At 44.5% G+C, this 21,030-nt stretch overlaps 1 protein-coding gene and 1 long non-coding RNA gene across 3 annotated transcripts; both read right to left on the bottom strand.

Moving 5' to 3' along the window:
• Nucleotides 1-2,972: 2,972 nt before the first annotated feature.
• On the bottom strand, nt 2,973-7,102 carry LOC123053679 (uncharacterized). The gene is made up of 5 exons (XR_006425749.1): nt 6,702-7,102; nt 6,535-6,598; nt 5,091-5,488; nt 4,201-4,280; nt 2,973-3,258 (listed from the first exon to the last, which is right to left on the bottom strand). It is a non-coding gene; the product is annotated as an uncharacterized lncRNA (long non-coding RNA).
• A 4,611-nt stretch (nt 7,103-11,713) lies between these two features.
• Nucleotides 11,714-16,029, bottom strand: LOC123049536 (importin subunit beta-1-like). 2 transcript variants are annotated; one of them, XM_044472438.1, is made up of 3 exons: nt 15,721-15,841; nt 12,157-14,726; nt 11,714-12,060 (listed from the first exon to the last, which is right to left on the bottom strand). In XM_044472438.1, the coding sequence occupies exons 2-3, from the start codon at nt 14,715-14,717 to the stop codon at nt 11,943-11,945; spliced, it is 2,679 nt and encodes an 892-aa protein (XP_044328373.1). In that variant the 5' UTR covers nt 14,718-14,726; nt 15,721-15,841; the 3' UTR covers nt 11,714-11,942. The 2 variants fall into 2 exon arrangements, with proteins under 2 accessions (XP_044328373.1, XP_044328374.1); XM_044472439.1 differs by lacking the exon at nt 15,721-15,841 and adding an exon at nt 15,870-16,029 and having other exon boundaries at nt 11,715-12,060.
• Nucleotides 16,030-21,030: the final 5,001 nt, after the last annotated feature.

Below are 21,030 nucleotides of genomic sequence, written 5' to 3'. Positions count from 1 at the left end.
GTTGGAACACATTTCCAGGAGTTATAACATCTTTACGTGACCGGATAAGGTGATGTCATGCCTAGCACACCTGGCCGGAGCACCTAGTGTTATAGTTTCCTTTTTAACAAGGTTAACCATTCTTCCATGAGGAAATTGTAAGACTTATTCTATAAGTTGTTCCTGATGGATCCTTTGTGTATCTAAGGTCTGACCTTTGCTTGAAGACCCTGTCAATGCTATCTCGAAGCATGTCTGTGGTACTCCGATCTTCAATAAGAACATTTGAAGCAATGCTATCTTTTCTTTATCAATTATCCAAAACACCGTTGTATGGGTATTGTCATCAAATTCCTCTTCCCTTACCTAAATGGTTTCTACTTTCTATCATGTTGTGTATATCTTGCTCTGCTTGTCCTTGGGAAGGGTATACCCCTGGTATATGTGTCAAACACATTTTCCTTTCCATTGTTCTGTTTGGTCTGATGATCATATTTTCCTTTCCATTGATTTGTTTAACCTTCCTTGTGATCTATAGGATCTAAGCAGTAATATTCTTCTGCTTATCTAAACACCTTGGTGTACAACCGTGTCAGTAAGACCCTGTTGCATTTGTCGATAGCATTCCGGTAACCACCGATGGACGAGAACTTTGCCTATTGGTCCGCCTCGTTCAATGAGCGGGAAAATGGTTCTCTTCGTCCCTCGCCCTTGGTATCGATGTTGTTGCCGACATAACTAACAGGCTACCCTCTGACATGCCTTGCTATCGTGACCGTGCAAGATGTCAGCCCCCTTTCTACTTTAAACCACATGGTGGGCCCATAACCCACAGTTCCATAGGATCGAAACCTGACTCTCCTGCACACCCCCCGGTTTCCCAAGTTATTCCTCGCGTGTGGCCTCGTATGTAATTCACGGGCCACCTTCCTAGTGATCTATTCTGGTAACAGACGCAATACTTAATCTCGTTGCTCTGGACCCCTATCGCACTGTGTTTCAGACATCGAACGATTGCCTATCTGTTTGAAACTTCTCATGGTACCTTCTTACTTTGCTCTCGATATCTTCTTAAGTTTCAATTCGAGAGATACTTATGCTTCTTCCCCTGAGTTAACCGTCCGATGCTCAATTTTGTTAGAATTCGTCCTTATAGAGTTTTTCCCCTTTTATCCTTTCGTAAGTACGATGAAGATCCCAAAGGAAGAACGATAACTTCATCTTGATGCATTGATGCATAGGAATGGAGACATCAATGCTATGGATCGACCTCGAGAAGAGCAACCAAGACCGATAAGATTCGTTAGAATTTCGTAATCAGACCTTTTCCCCCGTTTTCCACCTCTTAAATCTTGGGACGAGATTTCTTGTAGTGGAGGAGAATTGTGACGCCCGGATAATTAAGCTACAGTGAACCTCTGCTAATGATGCCACGTCACTTCAGTTACTGTTGCTAATCTCGCGTTAGTTCAAAACCGATTCAAAATCCAAATTCAAAAAAAAGTCAAAGAATTAAAGTTTTCAATTATCAAATAGAAAATGTTCAAATTGTAGCAAATAAATCATAGATGATTATGGTGGTGAAACCACATTGTTGTGAAATGTTTGAATACTCCGAATTAAATAGAACAGAAGCCAAAACCAATAATTAAATGCCCTTTATAAAATATAACATATTAAACTAATTAAGTTTGGTGCCCAAGGTATAGTGGCATTAGAATAAGTAGTAATACTATTTTTAGGAACTAAGATCATAATTATAAAATAAATAAATAAAGAGAAACTAAAAGTAAAACGGTAAAAGAAAAATTAAGAAAAACAAAATACAAAAAAAAGAACACCCCCCTCGCTGGGCCATGACCCAGATGGCCTCGGGGCCAATCGGGCCGGCCCAGCCGCACCTCTCCTGGCCTATATGGCCCCTCCCTCGTGACCTAACCCCCGAACGCCCCACTCCCCTCACGATCCCCACCTCCCCCCTCGTCTCCCTCACCCGCCGCCACCACACCACACACACACACACACACGCACGCACGCATCATGCCGGGGAGAGGAGCTCCCCGCGCCCGATCCCCTCGCGTGCATCGGTGCCCCGCCTCCCTCCGTCACCGGCGACCGCCAGCAGGCCGCCGCCCCGCGCCGCCGCCGCCAACGGCCCCATGTTGGTTGCAGCTTCATCACCGGCGCCGCCCCTGCCGCACGCCCCCTGCCGCCTGGAGCCGCTCCGCCGACGCTCGTCGCCGGATCTCCTCCCCATCGCCCGGTCGTCCCCGTCCACCTCCTCGACCCCCGCTGCCCGAACCCCTGCAGCACCCCTGTGAGCCGCCGCCTCCCCTCCTCACTCCCTCTCTCTCCCGTCGTTGAGCCCCCGCTCGCTACCGCGGTCACCGCGTCCACGGCTGCGCTCCGTCCGTGCCCCACACACCCTGGCCTCCTCCCTACATGGCCCGACGATGCTCGCTGCCGCCCGCGACTGCGCCCGCTTCCACCCGCAGCCACTCCGTGCTCGCGCGCGACGCCGCTGGGCGCCGGAGCTCGTCCCACGCGCGTGCTCCACCGCGCTGCCCGCCTAGCCTCGCCGCGCCACTGCTTTGGCCATGGCCACGGCCGCCGTGCGCCCCTGGACGTGCGCCCAATCGGGCCACGCCCGTAACCGCCACCCTGCGCCCGCTTTGGCCCAGTGCCAATGACACATGCACTACAACAGGAACCCCCCTTCAGCAACGCATCAATGCGTTGTCGTATGTCCATATATGTGTTGCTAAGGTCTACACCAACGGATTAATATGCGTTGCCTTGGCGGCGTTGGAAGGGTCTGCAACAACGTATATTCATGCGTTGGTAAATAGTGTGAAGAAGCGTTGCAATTTAGCAACGTATAGGGTTATAGCCCAACAACACATCATATGCGTTGCAGTCCCACATATCACATCAAGTAATGTTGTTTTATATATTGCCAGCCATAATGAAAAGACCAATGGTGATACAATATAAAAAAGGGATTGGTCTCATATATTAAATTTACTATGTTGTATTACAAAGAGCATGGTTCAAAGTATACAAGATGTGATACTAGAACAGGATCCAAAGATTACAAGATGTGATACTAGTAGCCAAGTTATGGACGTTTCAATCAACGCCTAAAACATGGACATTGGAAATGACATCCTAAAACATAAGGTAAGACTATCTAGTAGCAGCCCCATTCTTGACCTTGCTACCAACATCTGACCTTGCAATCAACATCTGAGCTATGCATCATCAACTTATGTTAGCAATCTACAACAATAAAGAAATGAGATCAGTAGGTTAAAAGATTAGCAAAATATAGAGCAACAAATGAACTACATTTGCAGATTTTGCTAATGTTGCATCTACTTGCACTGCATGTACCTCTACTGAAGCAAAACTACAGTTCATTAGTTTGGTAACCACAGATTGTTTGAAAACATACAAACAGCAACCATAATTAGGTATCATTTCACAAAGCAGGACATATTTCAGTCATCATTATTTAAATTCTACAATACATATCTAATGATATCAAATAAACTTATGTGACTGGTCGGCAATAGCATGAGTGAAGATGGTGTGATATGTTCCAACCAGAAACCTAGACTAGTGATTTGGCAAGTATCACATCTATAGCTGAAAAGACATTGTACCTTACTTAACTAACTAAGCTCATTCCATAATTAAGTTTCCCCTTGCTGACTATTTTATAGGAAGCGAGGCAATGTAAGCCACGCATACAGTATTTCACAAATTGTTTTACCTAATCTAGCCACAAAAAGTCTTGTCTCACAGAAGCATTATGGCTCTTTTCACATGCAAGAAAAGTGCTATTTTGTACTACCTCTGAAACTAAATATAAGACGTCTGCAAAAAAGGTCTTATATTTAGTTAGAGTTAATACAAATTAGGTGGGAAAAAAGAGAGGCCTATGATAGATAGGAAAAATATTCATGAGTATAATTAAAATTTTCTGCCTCGTAGCAATTCCAACATTGCACCAGTAGTCTTCTACTCTCTCCGATCCATAAAAAGTGTCTCAGTTTTGAACTAAGGTTGAACTAGCCATAGTGCAAAACTGTGACACTTGTTTCGGATCAGAGGGAGTAATTTTTAGTGTCATAAGTTCTGATGTCACAGCTGTAAATTTAGAATATATGTACATAAACTAAACTTGAATGTAGTACAACACAAGTGACAAACTTGTACCTTGTGTGGTCATTTGACATTGCAGTCATTATGTAGCGTCGCCACTGCCTGGAACAATCCAGTTTCTATAACCCGAGATTCTGCAATATATATTGGTAATTTAGATCACCAAACACCAATATTTCAAATGTATGCGTACTGAAATTAAATTTACTCCATAGACAGATTGTCATCTCCATAAGCCAATACCTTGGGTAGACCGGAGAAGTTTAATTTAATTTATGCACTTACAAATCACACAGTAGATCGGCTGCCAGTGATACGGTGATCTAACCAAATGGTTCTTCTCTGAATATGAACTCTCTAAGATAACTTGAAATATGGAGAAATTGACGGACGTTGGTATTGCCAATACATTTAATTAACAAATAAACTTTGTTAGGGGAAATGGTTCGGTATTTCAAGTAAAAGATTACTGTCCAAATTGCAAGGTAATTTTTCAATAGTAATTAGTTGAATTTCAACAAAAAAAATGCCGCAAAGTCGAACACTGTGTAGCCAGTTTCATACATGTATAGGCATCCAAGTTTTCCTCCCTCGCAGAACAACTATAGTAGTACGAAACAAATAGCCGCAACTACACCTAGTAATATGACAAAACAAATAGCTGCAACTACACCTAGAAATATCCGTTTAACTTCTAGCTGCTGTATCTTGCATTATACCGTAGGAATAAGGCAAAGCTCATCTAAGGAAATTTAATCAATACAAATACAAGAAACATGAGCCCATAGAGCCGCAAAAAACTACAATAAGTGCCAACCAGTAATCAGAGATGAATCAATGTGAAATTAGAACTATGAAAAGAAAATCAGCTTACGTGACTAAGCTATGGGACTGGATTGGATGGGATGAGGCAAATGGCTAATCGGCCATGCTACAATACGTACCATCACTATAGAGCCGCCGTTCTGCTGCTGTGCATCTGGGAGTCGCCGCGCCGCCATTGTGCATCTGGGGTGGCCGCACAACCACTGTACGTCTGGGAGTCGCCGCGACGCCCTTGTGCATCTGAGAGTCGCTGCACTGCCACTGTGCGTCAGGGAGCTGCCATCAAACCTCCGATTTTTTGGCCCATTGAGGAGACACCACCCCTGCCCCTGCACTGTTGATTACTAACCGAAATTCTTATCCAGTGAGGGGAGATCATTGATGATGGACGCCTAGAACTGGGGATGGCACAAGACAATAGGGAAACAATGCAGGGGATATGCGCTAGGCAGAGCCGCAGAGGTTCAAGAGGGACTAGGCGCTTTGTATCTTTGAATCTTTGATATTTTCTGTAAACCTGCAAGACCATAGTTCACTAAGTAGCAGCTTAAAATTGGACGCGGCTAATCTGCACCCGAGCTCAAATGAGCTCGGGTGAACAGTAAAATCGAAAAAAAATCAAAAAAAATTTAAAAAATTCCAATTTTTTTTGAGAGAAACATTGACAAAAGTTCTAAGTGCCTGCAAAAATCTGTCATGAAATCACATTCCTAGAAGGCGTGGCAAAAAAAACAAAAACAGTACTCTGAAAAAGCTACTTTCAAACGCATTTTGAAGCACTGAATTTGTTTTTTTTGCCACGCCTTACAGGAATGTGATTTCATGATGAATTTTTGCAGGCACTTAGAATTTTTGTCAATGTTTCTCTAAAAAAAAATTGGAATTTTTTGAATTTTTTTTGATTTTACTGTTCATGCGGGAGCATATGAGCTCGGGTGCAGAATGGACTTTTCGCTTAAAATTCACATACTAGTGGAGAATAAAAGATGTAGTGCGGCATCACACAAAGCATTTTCGTGGTGATGCATCCTTCTGATATAAGAATCACTGTCAAAGGATTGAAGAAATAATGCGCAAGCATCCCTGTTTCCATGGCAACTAAATTCTCTCCTAACAAGCATCATAAGATGCAAGCATTGATATCTAAACAAGACTAGTGAATAATCATCTAAAAACAGTTTGTTCTGCAGTATAATTTGGCACTCTAGAGTACAATAGACATCTAGAGAAGTACATATGGATACCATACGTGCAAACACAATTGTGGTCTGCACAACTAAGACTGAGGGTCAGCAGCAAGAACATGCATGAGAAATTAGAGGAACTGGTTTCCTGAAAAAAAAGGAGGATCACTAGCCATGACATAAGTACAGCAGTACCACTATTCATGGACCAATTGAATTGTAAGGGGACAGACATGCTCCAATCTAGTACCTAATTGGTCCATCCATGGAACAAGTGGAATATTGCAGAAGTTGGGGCACCAAATACCGATGGAATTATAGAAGCCACCATGTTTTTAAATTACAGGGAACTGATTGTTGGGGATAAGATAACAATCACCTTCTTGGGGGAGATGAGTCTTGGTGAGTTGTCGGGTAAGCTGTAGGCAACCATGGCAGCCTACCTGGGAGAGAGTAGCTGCGGTTGTTAGTGTATCCAGTCGCAAACCACGACTCCACGACAGCGAAGGACAGAAAGGGTAAGAACAGAGGGGAGAAATGCCTTACTGAACCATAGACGTCGGAGTAGAGGTCGCCGAGGCGGAGTAGTGTCGTGGAGCGCGAGCCCGCAGCCGCGCATTCGAAGACGCGGGGTTAGTGGACCGACAAACCGGAGGCGCAGGAGCGCCGATGACCCGTGGCGCCTAAGATTGCCGTGGGGGCGCGTGCAAGGGCGCGAAGGACGTCGCGCCGGAGGAGAGGAAGCTGGTCCGGCGAAGGGAATCTGGGCCGGCGAGGGGCGGTGAAAGTGAAGCTGCGCGGAATCGGAGATGGTGGCGGCATCATTGTTGTCGTTGACATGGAGCACGGGTGAGAGATGTGAATCAGGAAAGAGAGGTGGTGGGGATTTTTTTTTATTGCTTGGATCGCTGATATTTTCACGGAGGGGTGCGCATAATAAGGTGGAGGTGGGTTACAGGAGGTTGGTCTTTCGTGGGGAGGTGGGAAGTTGGGTTTACGAAAGGACTCTTCCGCGGGCGAGCGTCGCGACGCGCGATCCCCTTCGCGCAGCCATACTCAGCTTTCTACACGCTCTATCTCTTTCCAAATCAGTCATAGTCATTGTTTTCATGTATTTAAATGATGGCCCCACTATTCCATTGACCATGCAACTAACCCATACGTGCATGCACGTTTAATCTAGAACCACCCCTGAAATTCCGGCTGGGCTCACGTAACTTTCCATCCCTCAATTAACCATGCCCCCCTGATTTTAACGGGGTGATGGGGTGGGGTTTCTTTTTTTAATTAGCAATAATGTGTTCAGATACAGTTGCTTAATCGGGAACAGGTTGCCTGGTCGGAAAATCGAGCGTCGGAGCGCTCGCGCGCGCATTAGCGATCCCCGTTTGTTTAACCCAACGCTTGTTCTTGGTTCATTGCTACGTATGCGTTGCTATAGTAGGGTTTTTGTTGTAGTGATGGGGCCCAGCCCCTGGAACGTTTAATAAAAAAAGAATTTTAAAAATAAATAAATAAATAATAAGTAAATAAAAATGTTAACTAATTAAATAATTAATTAACTTGATTAATTAACTTAATTAATCTTGTTTGATTAAACTAAAAACATTAGTTACCTAATTAACTAATTAAACTGATTAATAGGTTAATTAGATTATTGTACCTATGACATGCGGGACCCACACGTCAGGGACCCAGTCAACACCTCCGTTGACTGCTGATGGCATGATGATGTCAGCATGCACTATTCTAGATAATGTTGATTTAAAATAATTAAGTAAATTCTAAAAACGATTAAATCTTTTAAAATTAATATAAAATAAATCGTAGCTCGGATGGAAAAACTTTGTACATGAAAGTTGCTCAGAACGATGAGACGAATCCGATTACACAGCCCGTTAGTCCGCCACACACCCCTAGCATATCGAACACGCAAATTTTCCCCTCCGTTTCATCTGTTCGAAAATGCGAAACACCGGGAATACTTTTCCGGATGTTTCCCCCCTTTGCCGGTATCACCTATCCCCGCGTTGGATTACCCCTGGCACCGCGTATTGCCTTGTTATATTTTGTGTGATGCTTTGTTTGCTCCGTATTTACCGTTTCTTCACCCTCTTCTTCTCCGTAGACCCCGAGACCGACGCCGCCGCTACCCAGTACGACTACGGTGTTGACGACCCCTCCTACTTGCCAGAACAACCAGGCAAGCCCCCCCCCCCATGATCACCAGATATCGCCTATTCTTCTCTCTACTGCTTGCATTAGAGTAGTGTAGCATGTTACTGCTATCGGTTAATCCTATTCTGCTGCATAGCCTGTTATTGTTGCTACAGTTGTTACCCTTACTTGCAATCCTAAATGCTTAGTATAGGATGCTAGTGTTCCATCAGTGGCCCTACACTCTTGTCCGTCTGCCATGCTATACTACTGGACCGTGATCACTCGGGAGGTGATCACGGGCATATGCTATATACTTTATACTGTTACATTACTTATGATACTTTTCAGAGATGGGGGCTGAAGGGGCAGGTGGCTCCATCCCGGTAGAGGTGGGCCTGGGTTCCCGACGGCCCCCGACTGTTACTTTGAGGCGGAGCGACAGGGCAGGTTGAGACCACCTAGGAGAGAGGTGGGCCTGGCCCTGGTCGGCGTCCGCGGTTACTTCAAAATAACACGCTTAACGAGTTCTTGGTATTTGATCTAAGTCTGGCCATTTGGTCTATACGCACTAACCAACTACGCGGGAACAGTTATGGGCACTCGACGTCGTGGTATCAGCCGAAGCCTTCATGACGTCAGCGACTGAGCGGCGCGCGCCGGATTGGACTGGAATGCCTGCTAGGCTAGGTCTGCTTCCGGCCGCCCACGCAACGTGCAGGTGTGCAATGGGCGATGGGCCCAGACCCCTGTGCCATAGGATTTAGACCGGCGTGCTGACCTCTCTGTTGTGCCTAGGTAGGGCTGCGACGTGTTGATCTTCTGAGGCCGGGCATGACCCAGGAAAGTGTGTCCGGGCAAATGGGATCGAGCGTGTTGGGTTATGTGGTGCACCCCTGCAGGGAAGTTTATCTATTCAAATAGCCGTGTCCCTCGGTAAAAGGATGACCCGGAGTTGTACCTTGACCTTATGACAACTAGAACCGGATACTTAATAAAACACACCCTTCCAAGTGCCAGATATAACCCGGTGATCGCTCTCTAACAGGGCGACAAGGAGGGGATCGTCGGGTAGGATTATGCTATGCGATGCTACTTGGTGAACTTACCATCTACTCTCTTCTACATGCTGCAAGATGGAGGTGGCCAGAAGCGTAGTCTTCGACGGGATTAGCTATCCCCCTCTTATTCTGGCATTCTGCAGTTCAGTCCATCGATATGGCCCTTTACACATATACCCATGCATATGTAGTGTAGCTCCTTGCTTGCGAGTACTTTGGATGAGTACTCACGGTTGCTTTTCTCCCTCTTTTCCCCCTTTTCATTCTACCTGGTTGTCGCAACCAGATGTTGGAGCCCAGGAGCCAGACGCTACCGTCGACGACGACTCCTACTATACCGGAGGTACCTACTACTACGTGGAGGCCGCTGACGACGACCAGAAGTAGTTTAGGAGGATCCAAGGTAGGAGGCCTGCGCCTCTTTCGATCTGTATCCCAGTTTGTGCTAGCCTTCTTAAGGCAAACTTGTTTAACTTATGTCTGTACTCATATATTGTTGCTTCCGCTAACTCGTCTATGATCGAGCAATTGTATTCGAACCCTCTGGCTTGTATTATGATGCTTGTATGACTTATTTATGTTTTTAGAGTTGTGTTGTGATATCTTTCATAAGTCCCTGATCTTTATCGTACACGTTTGCGTGCATGATTAGTGTACGATTGAATCGGGGGCGTCACAGGCGAGGTCTTCGACGAGGCAGAACGGGGCCAGCAGGAAGTCGGCGGAGGAGCGGTGCTAGGCATGGCCGGGGATGCCCCGAATCTCGATGAGAACGCGCATGCACACGGAGACCGGCTTGCCGCCGATGATGGGGCTCCACGGGGTGAAGCGAAGCCGAAAACACGGGGAGTGCAGACTCGTGGCTGCGACGCGCACTCGGGAAGCGCAGGAGCGGAAGCGGATGAGGAAGTCTCCCGGGTGGTGGCGGTGAGCGGAGAATTTGTCTAGCGGGAGGCCAAAGCGCGCCTGGAGGGTCGCGGAGACCTGGTCGACAGAGAGACCGCGGCTGTTGCCGGCGAGCTCGGCTAGCAACGACAGAGACTGGAGCTCGTCGTCGGCTGCCTCCATATCGGCAAACCATGGGAGGTAGCAGACTGCTCCCGCTGGGCGGAGCGATGGGTGGTCGGAGAGGGGGGAGATAGCAGTCCCACGCGAGCTGGAGCCAGCCGGGGGGGCATGGAGGACGACGTCGCAGCACAGGAGGAGGAAGCGGGCCTAGAGGGCGAGGCAGCCGAGTTGCCCGCCGACAGGAGGGGCGAGGAGGGCGCGGACACGGCCTCGGAGAGCGCGGGGCCGCTAGGTCCGGCGACGCTCGTGCCAGAAGACCAGAGGGAGCGCAGGCGCGGCCACTTCGGCGACGGAGAACCGGAAGACCGGGGGGAACGCGGGGTGGTGCAGAAGCGCGTGACGTGGCCGAAGAAGCGGCAACGCCGGCAACAGATGTCACGGCGACACTCAGACCGCGGATGCCACAAGCGGCCAAGGCAGTGCGGGCACTCGTTAGTGCGCCGGGCAGGCTCACCCTGGTCGCGGCGACGACGACGTGTGCGGGGCGGAGGACGGCACTCCTCGCGGCGCGCATGGCGACCCTGGACGGCGGTCCACGCGGCCTCTGCTTCCTCCCTGGCCGGCTCATCCATCGGAGAGACGCGGTGTATCTCAGAGCGCGGGCCGGGCCGAGGGGCAGCGAGGAGGGGCGGCTACAGATGAGATGCGCAAACAGAGCTGGAAGCTGTCGCTGGAGCACACCGGAGCGTGAGACAGACGACGAGGTTGCCCTGGAGATCCCGCCGGATATGTTGCTCTTGTCCATGGCCTCGCCGCCATGGCTCGGGCACAACTTCCGTTGACTTTTTCTTGGCGTGGCAGGAAGATGAAGTGGATTAGTAATTTCCATCCATGCCCTGACTTGGAACCAAGGACAGCTTGAAACGAGGAAGCTGAGGGGACGTATCGATCGCAAACTCGCAGCCGGCGACGTCCGAGTTCAAAATGGCGTCGTGCTAGGGGAATGGAAGTGAAACTACACGCCTACACGGGTATGCTTCCCAAGTAGCTCCTTGAAGGGGAATTCTCTTACGCGTATTCCACCGGTTTCTTTATGAGAGCAAGTAAATTACAAGTGTATAAAATGCAGATGGAAAGTTATACGGTGATCCAAGCGGGGCCCTCTACGCTCTAATGTTAAGAGTTTTAGGCTTTACGCTCTACTTCGCCTTCTCCAATATTAGAGTTTTACCTCTTACGCTCCACAGCTCCAATCAAGCAAGTTTACACACATTTAGTTTTAGCTTTAGGCTAATAAGACATAGGGTTTAGGCTGACAAGACCTAGGGCTCATCTCACACACAATTAAGATCTCTCCATCCCACAATATAATAAGATCTTTTTTTCAAGCTAACTTTGAAAAAGGATACATTGTGGGATGGAGGACTAAAAGGGCAAGGGAGTCCCAAGGGAACTAGTCCTTTACTAAAAACCATAATAGACAGAGAGGTTCCAACCAACACCTAGTATCAACAGTCATACAAATTCGGTGTACCAAAATAAATCACAATTTAGTTCCTCATCACTGCCTACTAATAAACCCTTCTTTCATCAATACAATTAATCGCTCTGACCAAGCCCCCACCCTCATAGGTAGTAGAGACAAAGCATCAACTCCTGCCATGGCCACACTTGTATCCCTAAAAAAAGGAAATAATCAATTAATGACTATATGACATATAACTCTAAGTACATACTATAGCCAAAAAAAGAAAAAAGGAAAAAGGCATATCTACCTTCTCTTGGTGTTGCTCTGGTCATCTTCAATAAATTCATACAGAGCCATTCCTACCTTCATCCCACACTTTGGGTCATTTATGCCCTCCATCATGCCATGGTAAGCCTTGAATATTGACTCTCTAACCTTGCTACCATGATCCTCATCTCCTAACTTCAAATGAGCAGCTTCAGCTTCTCTAAGCTTTTCCAAAACTGGAGGCACGTACTTCTCAAATTTGTCACCAATAGCAACAGCAATCTCTCCAAAGCTTGATAAAATTGACGGTTGAAGTGACAATTCTTGGATACCCTTGTACAGAACTTCCATAATATGATCCCAGGATGGCACCACTTCTTCCTCTTTTCCCAAGATATGACAGATACTGCACATCACTCCTATGTAAACCGGAGAGAGTCGTTTCACATTAAAATATTGTAGGAGGATAGGCATGTGTTGTCCAAAATGACAACCAATGGCATGAGCAAGAGCACCAATGGCAAGTGCTGCTCGAGCACGTGCAGTAGGATTGTCACTCGTTAAGACACGGCACAATAGGAGCAATAAACAGCTAGCAGAGTCCCTAAGTGTGAATGCTGCCTCCACCTCGAAGTTGCTCCTGCCCAGCTGCTTCATTGAGAGTTCAAGTAGACCACAATGCAAGACCTCAAGAAGGCCACAGTTCTTCCTCTCATCTGATGACATTGCTTCACCATGACCTTTAACCACAGTGCTCAACCTCCTGAAGATTTGAGACATTAATCCAATAAGAGCATCACTAATTTCTAGTTCTTCAATGTTGCTCACTCTCACGATCTCACTCAATGCTTTATAAGTAGATGCACATGGTGGAATCCTAAAAGGGGTCTCCTTAACAAGTTCTGAAGCAGAAAGTAGGGCATCAATAAGAGGCTTAACAAAAGGTGTAAGCTCAGATGACTTGGACGTGGACTTTGCATCCTCTCTATAACCTCTTGCAATAAAGTATATAGCTCCATACACTTCAATGGACACTTGAGGGACATCTTTGCTCATCTTTATTAAGAGAGTCATGATCCTAGGAAAGTCCACCACCTCATTTTTTATGATTCTATTTGCTCCCACAAGCTCAAACACCCGTCCAAGAATCCATGCAGCCCTCCCTCTTACACCTTCACCTTCCTGAGGATCTTCCATCATGCGAACCAATAAAGGAACTACAGGAGCAAGTTGATTAACAGAGGGACCTTCAAGGATAAAACCTAATGGATAAATGGCCATCATGCGACTAGGCCCATTGATGTTCTCGTGAACAAATTTCATCACAAGGGGGACAACTTTATCCTTCATAGTTCTAGTGGCCAGGCCTAGGCATGTCATGAAAATGTCTTGCACACTCTCATCTTCCACTTGTTCCCAGATGTCGTCAAGGTTTACTCCCTCTTGTTCTGCACTCACGGAAATGTCCATGTCCTCTAAATTATCATCTCCCTCTTCTTCTCCCTCTTCTTCTACACTCATGGAAATGACTTCTTGTTCTTTTTTCTCTTTTTCCAAGTTTTTCTCTTTTTCCAAGTAAGCTTCTAGGAGAGGTTGAACAAATGAACAAAGATGACCAATAAAGATAGAGTCTCCTCCTCCTCCTCCTCCTCCTTCTTCATCTTCTTCTTCTTCTTCTTCTTCTTCTTCTCGGCAATTAATCTCTTTTCGGCAAATAGTGTTCCACAACTCAATACATTGGACTCTGAGTGATTCTTCATCTTCTTTCACTTTCAAAGCTTCCACTGTAAGACTCACTATGATTTCCATGTGGGGTAATAATTTGGTATGATATCTGGATGCAACTACAACAAGACACTCAAATGCCGCCTCTTTGATCTTGGTTTCCTTGGATCGAGAGGCACCATCACAAACTGCAGCCACTATAGAACTGCTGCCACTTTCCTCTTCAAGCTTAGCAAGCTCAATAAACTTAAGAATGTTGAGTAGAGCTTTAAGAGCTGCGAGACGAACTTGAGAACTTGGCTCTCCTCCCTCCTCCATTTTCACTTCATTGATGACACTAGCGAGAACAGCATCCACTTGATCCTCCTTCAGAACATAAGGGATCTCCTCGAAGACATACTCGAGCACCTCTAGAGTTGCTTGCTTTAGGGAAGAAGATGGCATTGACATGTTCCCCACCAATTTGCCAATGAGCTCCTCCCATTGATTCCTTGGTATCTCAATGCATGCAACCCATGCAATAACTTTTGCAATAATTTTTGATGAGCGGCGCCTTGAATCACAATTGGATTCTAGAGTCAGGAGCAAGTTCTCCTTAATCTGTGATTGGATAGATGGATCGAGGCTGAGCCATTTTCGACTCCCTAGATCGTCGAGTGCAGGCTCCCCTGAGTCCAAGGAGTTCTTAAGGATGATACCAGCAAGTATGCTAGACTCTTCTGGAGTCTCCTCCCTCGAGAGCTGAGATGATAAACCTAGGAGGAAGTTGGAAAGGTCAAGATCATGGAGCTGCTTTAGTTTGCCTTCTGCTATTGACCGTAGGTTGTCATCTCCTTGACAAGCATTTGCGAGAAGAATATCAATTGATTGATCCATATCAAGTGCCTGGGCAAACATCAAACATCATAACTTGTGAGATAGAGGGAAAAGCAACAAAATTAACCCCCAAAAAAAGGAATCTAAGAACCACAGATGAACCAAATGGATGCAGAACTAGTTGTTAGTTACTAGAACATAAGTTACATTCAAATGAGTCAATCAGCAACAATCACACAACTTAAAACACTACGAGGAATCTTGAAGTCACAACTAAAATATTAGCACGAGAAGAAACACTAGAGAAATAGTAGACTCGCTCATGAATAATTGATAGTATCCACATGTCCAAAAGAAAAAGATAGTATCCCTCAACTTTACCAATAATCATAGCTTACAACAAAACAAGGAGCAAATTTACAGCAATGCTTTGAGAACAAAAGATTATAATACTACTTTTAATGCTGTCTCAAATAGGGATTGAGATCATGAGTTACATGATGAGGAGTTAGAGAGGCATAGTTGGTTGCAACACAAAGGCATGACCATTAGATTCTAAGGGATAATACCTTATAGGGAAAATTGATGGATAAATGGGTACATCTTTGAACCTTAATAGAAAACAATATCTTAAGTGTCAAAAAATAAAGAATTTTACAACAAGGCTTCCAACACAAAATACATGAAAGTAAGGAGGCCACACCAAAATTCCTACATTTTCAAGTTTAAGATACGAGATGGGCTAGTTCAACAGCTTGGTGCTTCACAAGACAAGAGGGAAACTCAACATCCTCTAAGTACGATCGAGAACTAAAACCTACAGAATAATCCAAGGAGGCATATAAGCTCCGGTTTAAAATCTACACAGTAATCCAAGAGGAGGCCAACTCAATTCTCTACCTCACTAGAGAGAACCTCCATTCTCTAGCTCACAAGAAAAAACAGGTCAATCACTGGCACACCTACATGGATACATACATCAGATTGAGATCTAGAAAATTTAAGAGAAAAAGAGGGCAAACCACAAGATAGAAACTCAATAAACACAGAGAAAAGTCCTTACCTAGATCCTTAGGCAAAAGATACTAGTTAGAGAAAGAGAGTCGGTTTGAGGCAGCTTCCCATGGACTTCGAATTTTTTTTATTCTAGGTGGGGATTAGGGTTAGGGATGGAAAGGAGAATGATGGGAAGAGAAGGTAGCCAGATCTTACCAGCGGTTCCACAGACAAAGGAGCGAAAGAAACCCCTCCACTGGTGCCCCTATCCTCGCTCCGGAGTCGGATGGATCCGGTGGCGGTAAAGGTGGCGGTGGCCGGTGGGAGTCGGATGGATCCGCGGTGGCGGTGGTGGGGTGGGGTGGGGTGCGGCGGAGCGCGGATATGAAGGGAAGGCCAACTGAAAATTTTAATTCTAATAAGGGCTGCCTCCAACTTCTTTGCCGCGAGTTTACGACCAATTTACTCGCCACTGCCACTCCATATGAATCGTAAGATTCTGCTCGAAAAAGTAAGATTCGGTATCGGCTCTATTTTTTATTTATTTCTTGCAGGATTCTTATTCTTGGTGGAGCACGTGGAGTTCGTTCCTTTTGAGAATCATCCATTTCAAACCGCATCACCTTGTTTGAGAATCCTCAACAGAGTACAATTTCTTTCTTCAAACCTCTGGACTATATATGCTATAGCATAGCACTGGACTCCGTGCATCAAAGGAGCTTTTCGGTAAGGCGAACCACTTCTTAAGATTCCCCATCATGAGTAACTACAGAAACAGATGCATGACCATGTCTGCTCACGAACAAGCGAAGCTATGCTATCTGATGCTAAATCTAGCATATTTGGCTAGATCTGCTAGGGATTTACTCTAATAATTATCTGTTATATTTTAACTTTATCTTCGCAATTTGTATTTTGATGAATCATGATTTCTCAAAGTTTAACATAAATTTAGAATTTGGACATTTACTGAGAAATTGCAGCTAGGTGTTATGAGCATGATCAGAGAATAATTGGAGGACCAGGAAGAAAATTTTCATGATTTTGCCAAGTGCGCCGCCATGCTCCACCCACACTTGCAACCCCTCCAATTAGATAGGCGTACAACCACGAGTATCATCCATTTACCCAGGACACGAGAGCTTTCTCTCATGCAGTATTGACTCGCAATTTTCCAAGTGACATCATCTCCGTTTTGTTTTATCTTAGAAGTTGGAAATTTGATAACACCTAACCTCATAGACATGTGTTTGTTCATGTTTTTCTTAAAATCAGACTAATTGTAAGTCTACTTCTATGGCTGATGCAACTCAGCATTAGTATCTTCCAGATATATTCATTGTCACTAGATGAATTCAGGTCTGATGGGGTCTTCCCTTTGCACATGTGTTCATTCAGCTAAATTGCCATCTAATTGCTGCCACTAATCACAAATGTAAGTGCAGTCTGAAAGTTGAAGGATGACATGTTCTCTAGGGTCGGCAATAATTGAAAAAATATAGTGGTACGTGGTACCCAAGGTAATACTTGAAAATTATTCATGGATGATGTGATTTCTACTTTATTCTGATGCTCTCATGATCTTTTAGTGACCTCAGTGTCATGTAAATTAACTAGATATACAGTTGTGGTACTTGATTTGGAAACACCATAAAAAGCATACTACAACAAAAAGAATCTTCTAATTTCTATCTTCGACTTCTTGAACGGTGCACTTCAAAATTTTCATTAATTCTATCATCTACCTATGGAAGACGATCCAAAATGGATGCTCTGAAAAGTACTGGTATGTAGCATTTTAATTTCTATGACGTACACTCACTGCTACCTGTTTTGCACTTGATCTGATGTTTTGGGATATACACTTAAACAACTTATTTGTTCAGATTTTCCACATATTCCGCTCAAGTAAAACATATGTATATGTTCAGTTCGTCTTCTTAATGTCTTGACCAATTCGTCAATGAGGCTAATTGCCTGTAGTTATTTTGCGCCTACTATCCTTTAAAATTGTTAAAAGAACTTCCCCGAGATATGTAATACTGATGCTCCTACTATTTTCGGCCATTATATTATAGCTTATGGATTTATTTCTTCTAAATTTATAAATTCACAAAGGATTATAATAAGGCTGCTGAGTTGTTGGGGTTAGGAAGTCTACTACATGTACGTCAAAACTTATGGTTTGAGGCTACGACCATAGCTTTTCAAGACTATTTTTTTCCCTCTTTTGCTCCTCCAATACACATTGTCCCTTTTTGTTGGATAACCAATTCTCTTTGTGCTCATTTTCTCTTCGTGAAGATTTATTTTGCTACGACCATAAGGTTTGTTTTGACTAAAGTGTCTATAGATAGATATAAACTTTTAATGGTCTTCACAATTCTATCAATCAATAGACACTTGAAGAAAATCCAGCCTATATAATTAATATATACACTTTGGCCCATACATGTTGCAAGTATTTTTTGAATTATATTTACATAGTCTTTTTTACTTCTATGCATTGACAATATATATTAGGACACAATACATGCTCACTACCGGGATTCCCAATTTTGCTGAGTGCCAAACGCACTAGGCAAATGCAAAAAGAAAAACTCGGCAATGTGGCTCTCACGATCATCCTTCTGTGTCACGATTGCATTAGAAGCCCCAATCTCGACGAACTTATTTCTCAGGTTTCTTTTGTTGCAAAGCCAGATATTAGATTAGAGTTATTTTATTTGTACACGGGAGTGATATTTAATTCTATTAATAGAAGTTTTGTTAATTAACTGAGTAACGTAGCTGCAGTCTAACTCTGATCCCATCTTTTAGATTTTCACCAACGTGACTCCCATCTATGGATATTTTCATGTGTTGATAGCAATCGTTATGTTATTATATGCGTGTCTTGCATCTGAGGCTAAGCTCCAAGGTCGCTTTTGCTGCAAAGCTTGGTATTTGATTATAGTTTTTTTAATCTCTAAATAGGAGAGAAATTTAGCTCTTTAACAGAGGAAAACACGACTATGTTGGACGCCTGCTGGCAAAGTTTATTTTGCTGGTTTCTTTTCCACGGGCACTTAGTAGACACCTGCAAGAATATCGCCTATTCCAAAACACAGGGAACTTAGCAAACAAATGACACAGATGGAATGACGAGTTAACGGCCTTGGCACATGGCACCATAGTTTTGCCGTTTTCCGCACTCGGCAAAACTATGCTCCCATAGGGCTACCCAGATGGCGCCATGTGTTATATTTGTTGAGTACAACATTAGGCAAAGGGTTCTTAGATACTAGTATTCTAGCCTAAAGAAGGTGACTCTGAATGTCCATGTTGCTTGATTGCTAGCTTGATGCTAATATTTTATCTGCTTTTCGATTTAAAAATCTCCATGAAGGATGTTTCTAAAATCTGCGTATAACATCACCTGCATCGGATGTTTCTGTAGCATTTGAGGATGAGAAAATGGGGTATATGGTGCTGAAGGAAGCGTAGGTAGAAGCTTCTTGACAAGATACATGACGAAGATGATGTCCAAGAAATGGAAAAGCAGGGAAGTAAAACATAATTAGTTTAGAGTGGTTAATGTGAAAGCAGATTTAGTTTCAGCAAGTAGTGGATTCTGAAGATAACAACAGGTCAAAAGCACAAGAGCTATGATATGGCATAACATAGTTGCTGGAATATATATTTGTACAATAACAAGCACGCGCATGCAGGTGTAGTTATATGAGATTTAAAACAAGATAATATGAGACATTCAATTCCGGTAGCAAGAAAATTACAGAACAAATTTATGTAAGGTAGTAGCCCAATGGATTGTACAAATATGGATGCATGCAGGTGATGATAGACACTATATCATGTCAGATCCAGAATTAAATGTGTGTTGTGCATTAAGTTTTCAGTTCATCGTGATTTGTTTTGATTAGTTCAGAAGCATCCAGTTTAACATCTTATGTCTCAGCTATTTGGAGAAGGATGAGAAAGAATAAATTGCCCTTCATTCGACGTTACATCGTGGTATCTAAGATGAGCCAAATTAAAATTTATGGACTTAATTATGGATAACCCTCAAGGTACATAAGGTCAGTCATATTAATAGATACTATTTTTTTAGAAAAATAAATACTATTGTCAAGACCCTTAATAGTATCTTTCAAACACCCATTCTTTGAATATTGATGAAACATTATATACAACAAAAGGGTTTGCTGGAGTTGATTTTATCTGAGATATTCTAGCTATGATTTAAATATCAATCTCAGACTGTTATTTGGAGAATGCAAGGCTAGAGTACCACTTTGTTTGGGATAGGATATGCTTGCTCCATAACTGTAATAATTTGGAACTCCTGTTTAGAGCATTTGCTGCATTATTGGATCATTCTTCTAAAAGTTGTTGCAAAAAAGGGCCTCTTTGATTCTCTGAATTGTTTACAATTTCAATTCTAAAATGGGTCATCTTATTTTTCGACAAAGGTTGTCTTGGGCATGTGAGGCACCTACAGAATAAATTCAATGTAATGAATGATTATGGGGTAATAAAAAATGGCATTAAATGTGCATGATAACTATGTGCTATGCATGGGTGAGGCAGGTATTGTGGGGCCAAACTATTTGGCTGTGTTAAACATAGTGCAATAGGCCCATAGGGCGCACCGGCCGAACCTGGCCTGGCTAGATAGATAGAGTCCATCTTGTTGTAACTTCTTATCTCTCTATCTCTCTAGATCTTCCTTGTCTCTCAAGATGTAATCCCAACAACTTTGTATGCTTATCAGGGAGATGCCCCTGCCTATATAACACGCAACCGTCGCCTCTAACGAGGTACGACGTTCTCCGCTCGTTTACATGGTAATCAGAGCCTCCTCTATCCACTACATCTAGCAAACCTACCACCAGCCATGTCGTCCTCCTCAAGCTCCGCTCAGATCGCCTCCATGGGGCAGGTCGCCGAGAAGCTTACCCGCACCAACTATGTTCTGTGGCGTGCCCAGGTGACGCCGCAGCTGAGAGGTGCTGGTTACTTCGGCTACGTCGACGGGACGATGCCGCAGCCCGCCCAGTTCATCATCACGAAGGACAAGGACGGGAAGGAGGAGAAAACACCCAACCCTCTCTATCCGATCTGGTTCAGAGAAGGGCAGCAGGTACTTGGATACTTGCTCAATAACCTCACCAAGGAAGTCCTCGTGCAGGTCACATCTATAGCCACGCCGCACGAGCTCTGGGAAGCCCTTGCCCACATGTTCTCGTCGCAGTCCAGGGCGCGCGTCAACAACATCAGAGTCGCGCTCTCCACGGCGCAGAAGGGGACGCAGTCGGTAGCCGCCTACTTCTCCCACATGAGGTCCCTGGCGGATGAGCTCGCAGCTGCCGGCAAG

This window comes from Triticum aestivum, chromosome 2D, assembly GCF_018294505.1.
Source record: "Triticum aestivum cultivar Chinese Spring chromosome 2D, IWGSC CS RefSeq v2.1, whole genome shotgun sequence".
Classification (NCBI taxonomy): domain Eukaryota; kingdom Viridiplantae; phylum Streptophyta; class Magnoliopsida; order Poales; family Poaceae; genus Triticum; species Triticum aestivum.
This window is presented reverse-complemented; position numbering and strand designations above follow the sequence as displayed.

Excerpts from the sequence above, each read along its gene's own strand:
- LOC123049536 (XM_044472439.1), bottom strand. The coding sequence starts at position 14,717 with ATGGATCAATCAATTGATATTCTTCTCGCAAATGCTTGTCAAGGAGAT. Across the intron at positions 12,061-12,156 it reads CAGAGCAACACCAAGAGAAG|GGATACAAGTGTGGCCATGG; the intron begins GTAGATATGCCT and ends TCCTTTTTTTAG.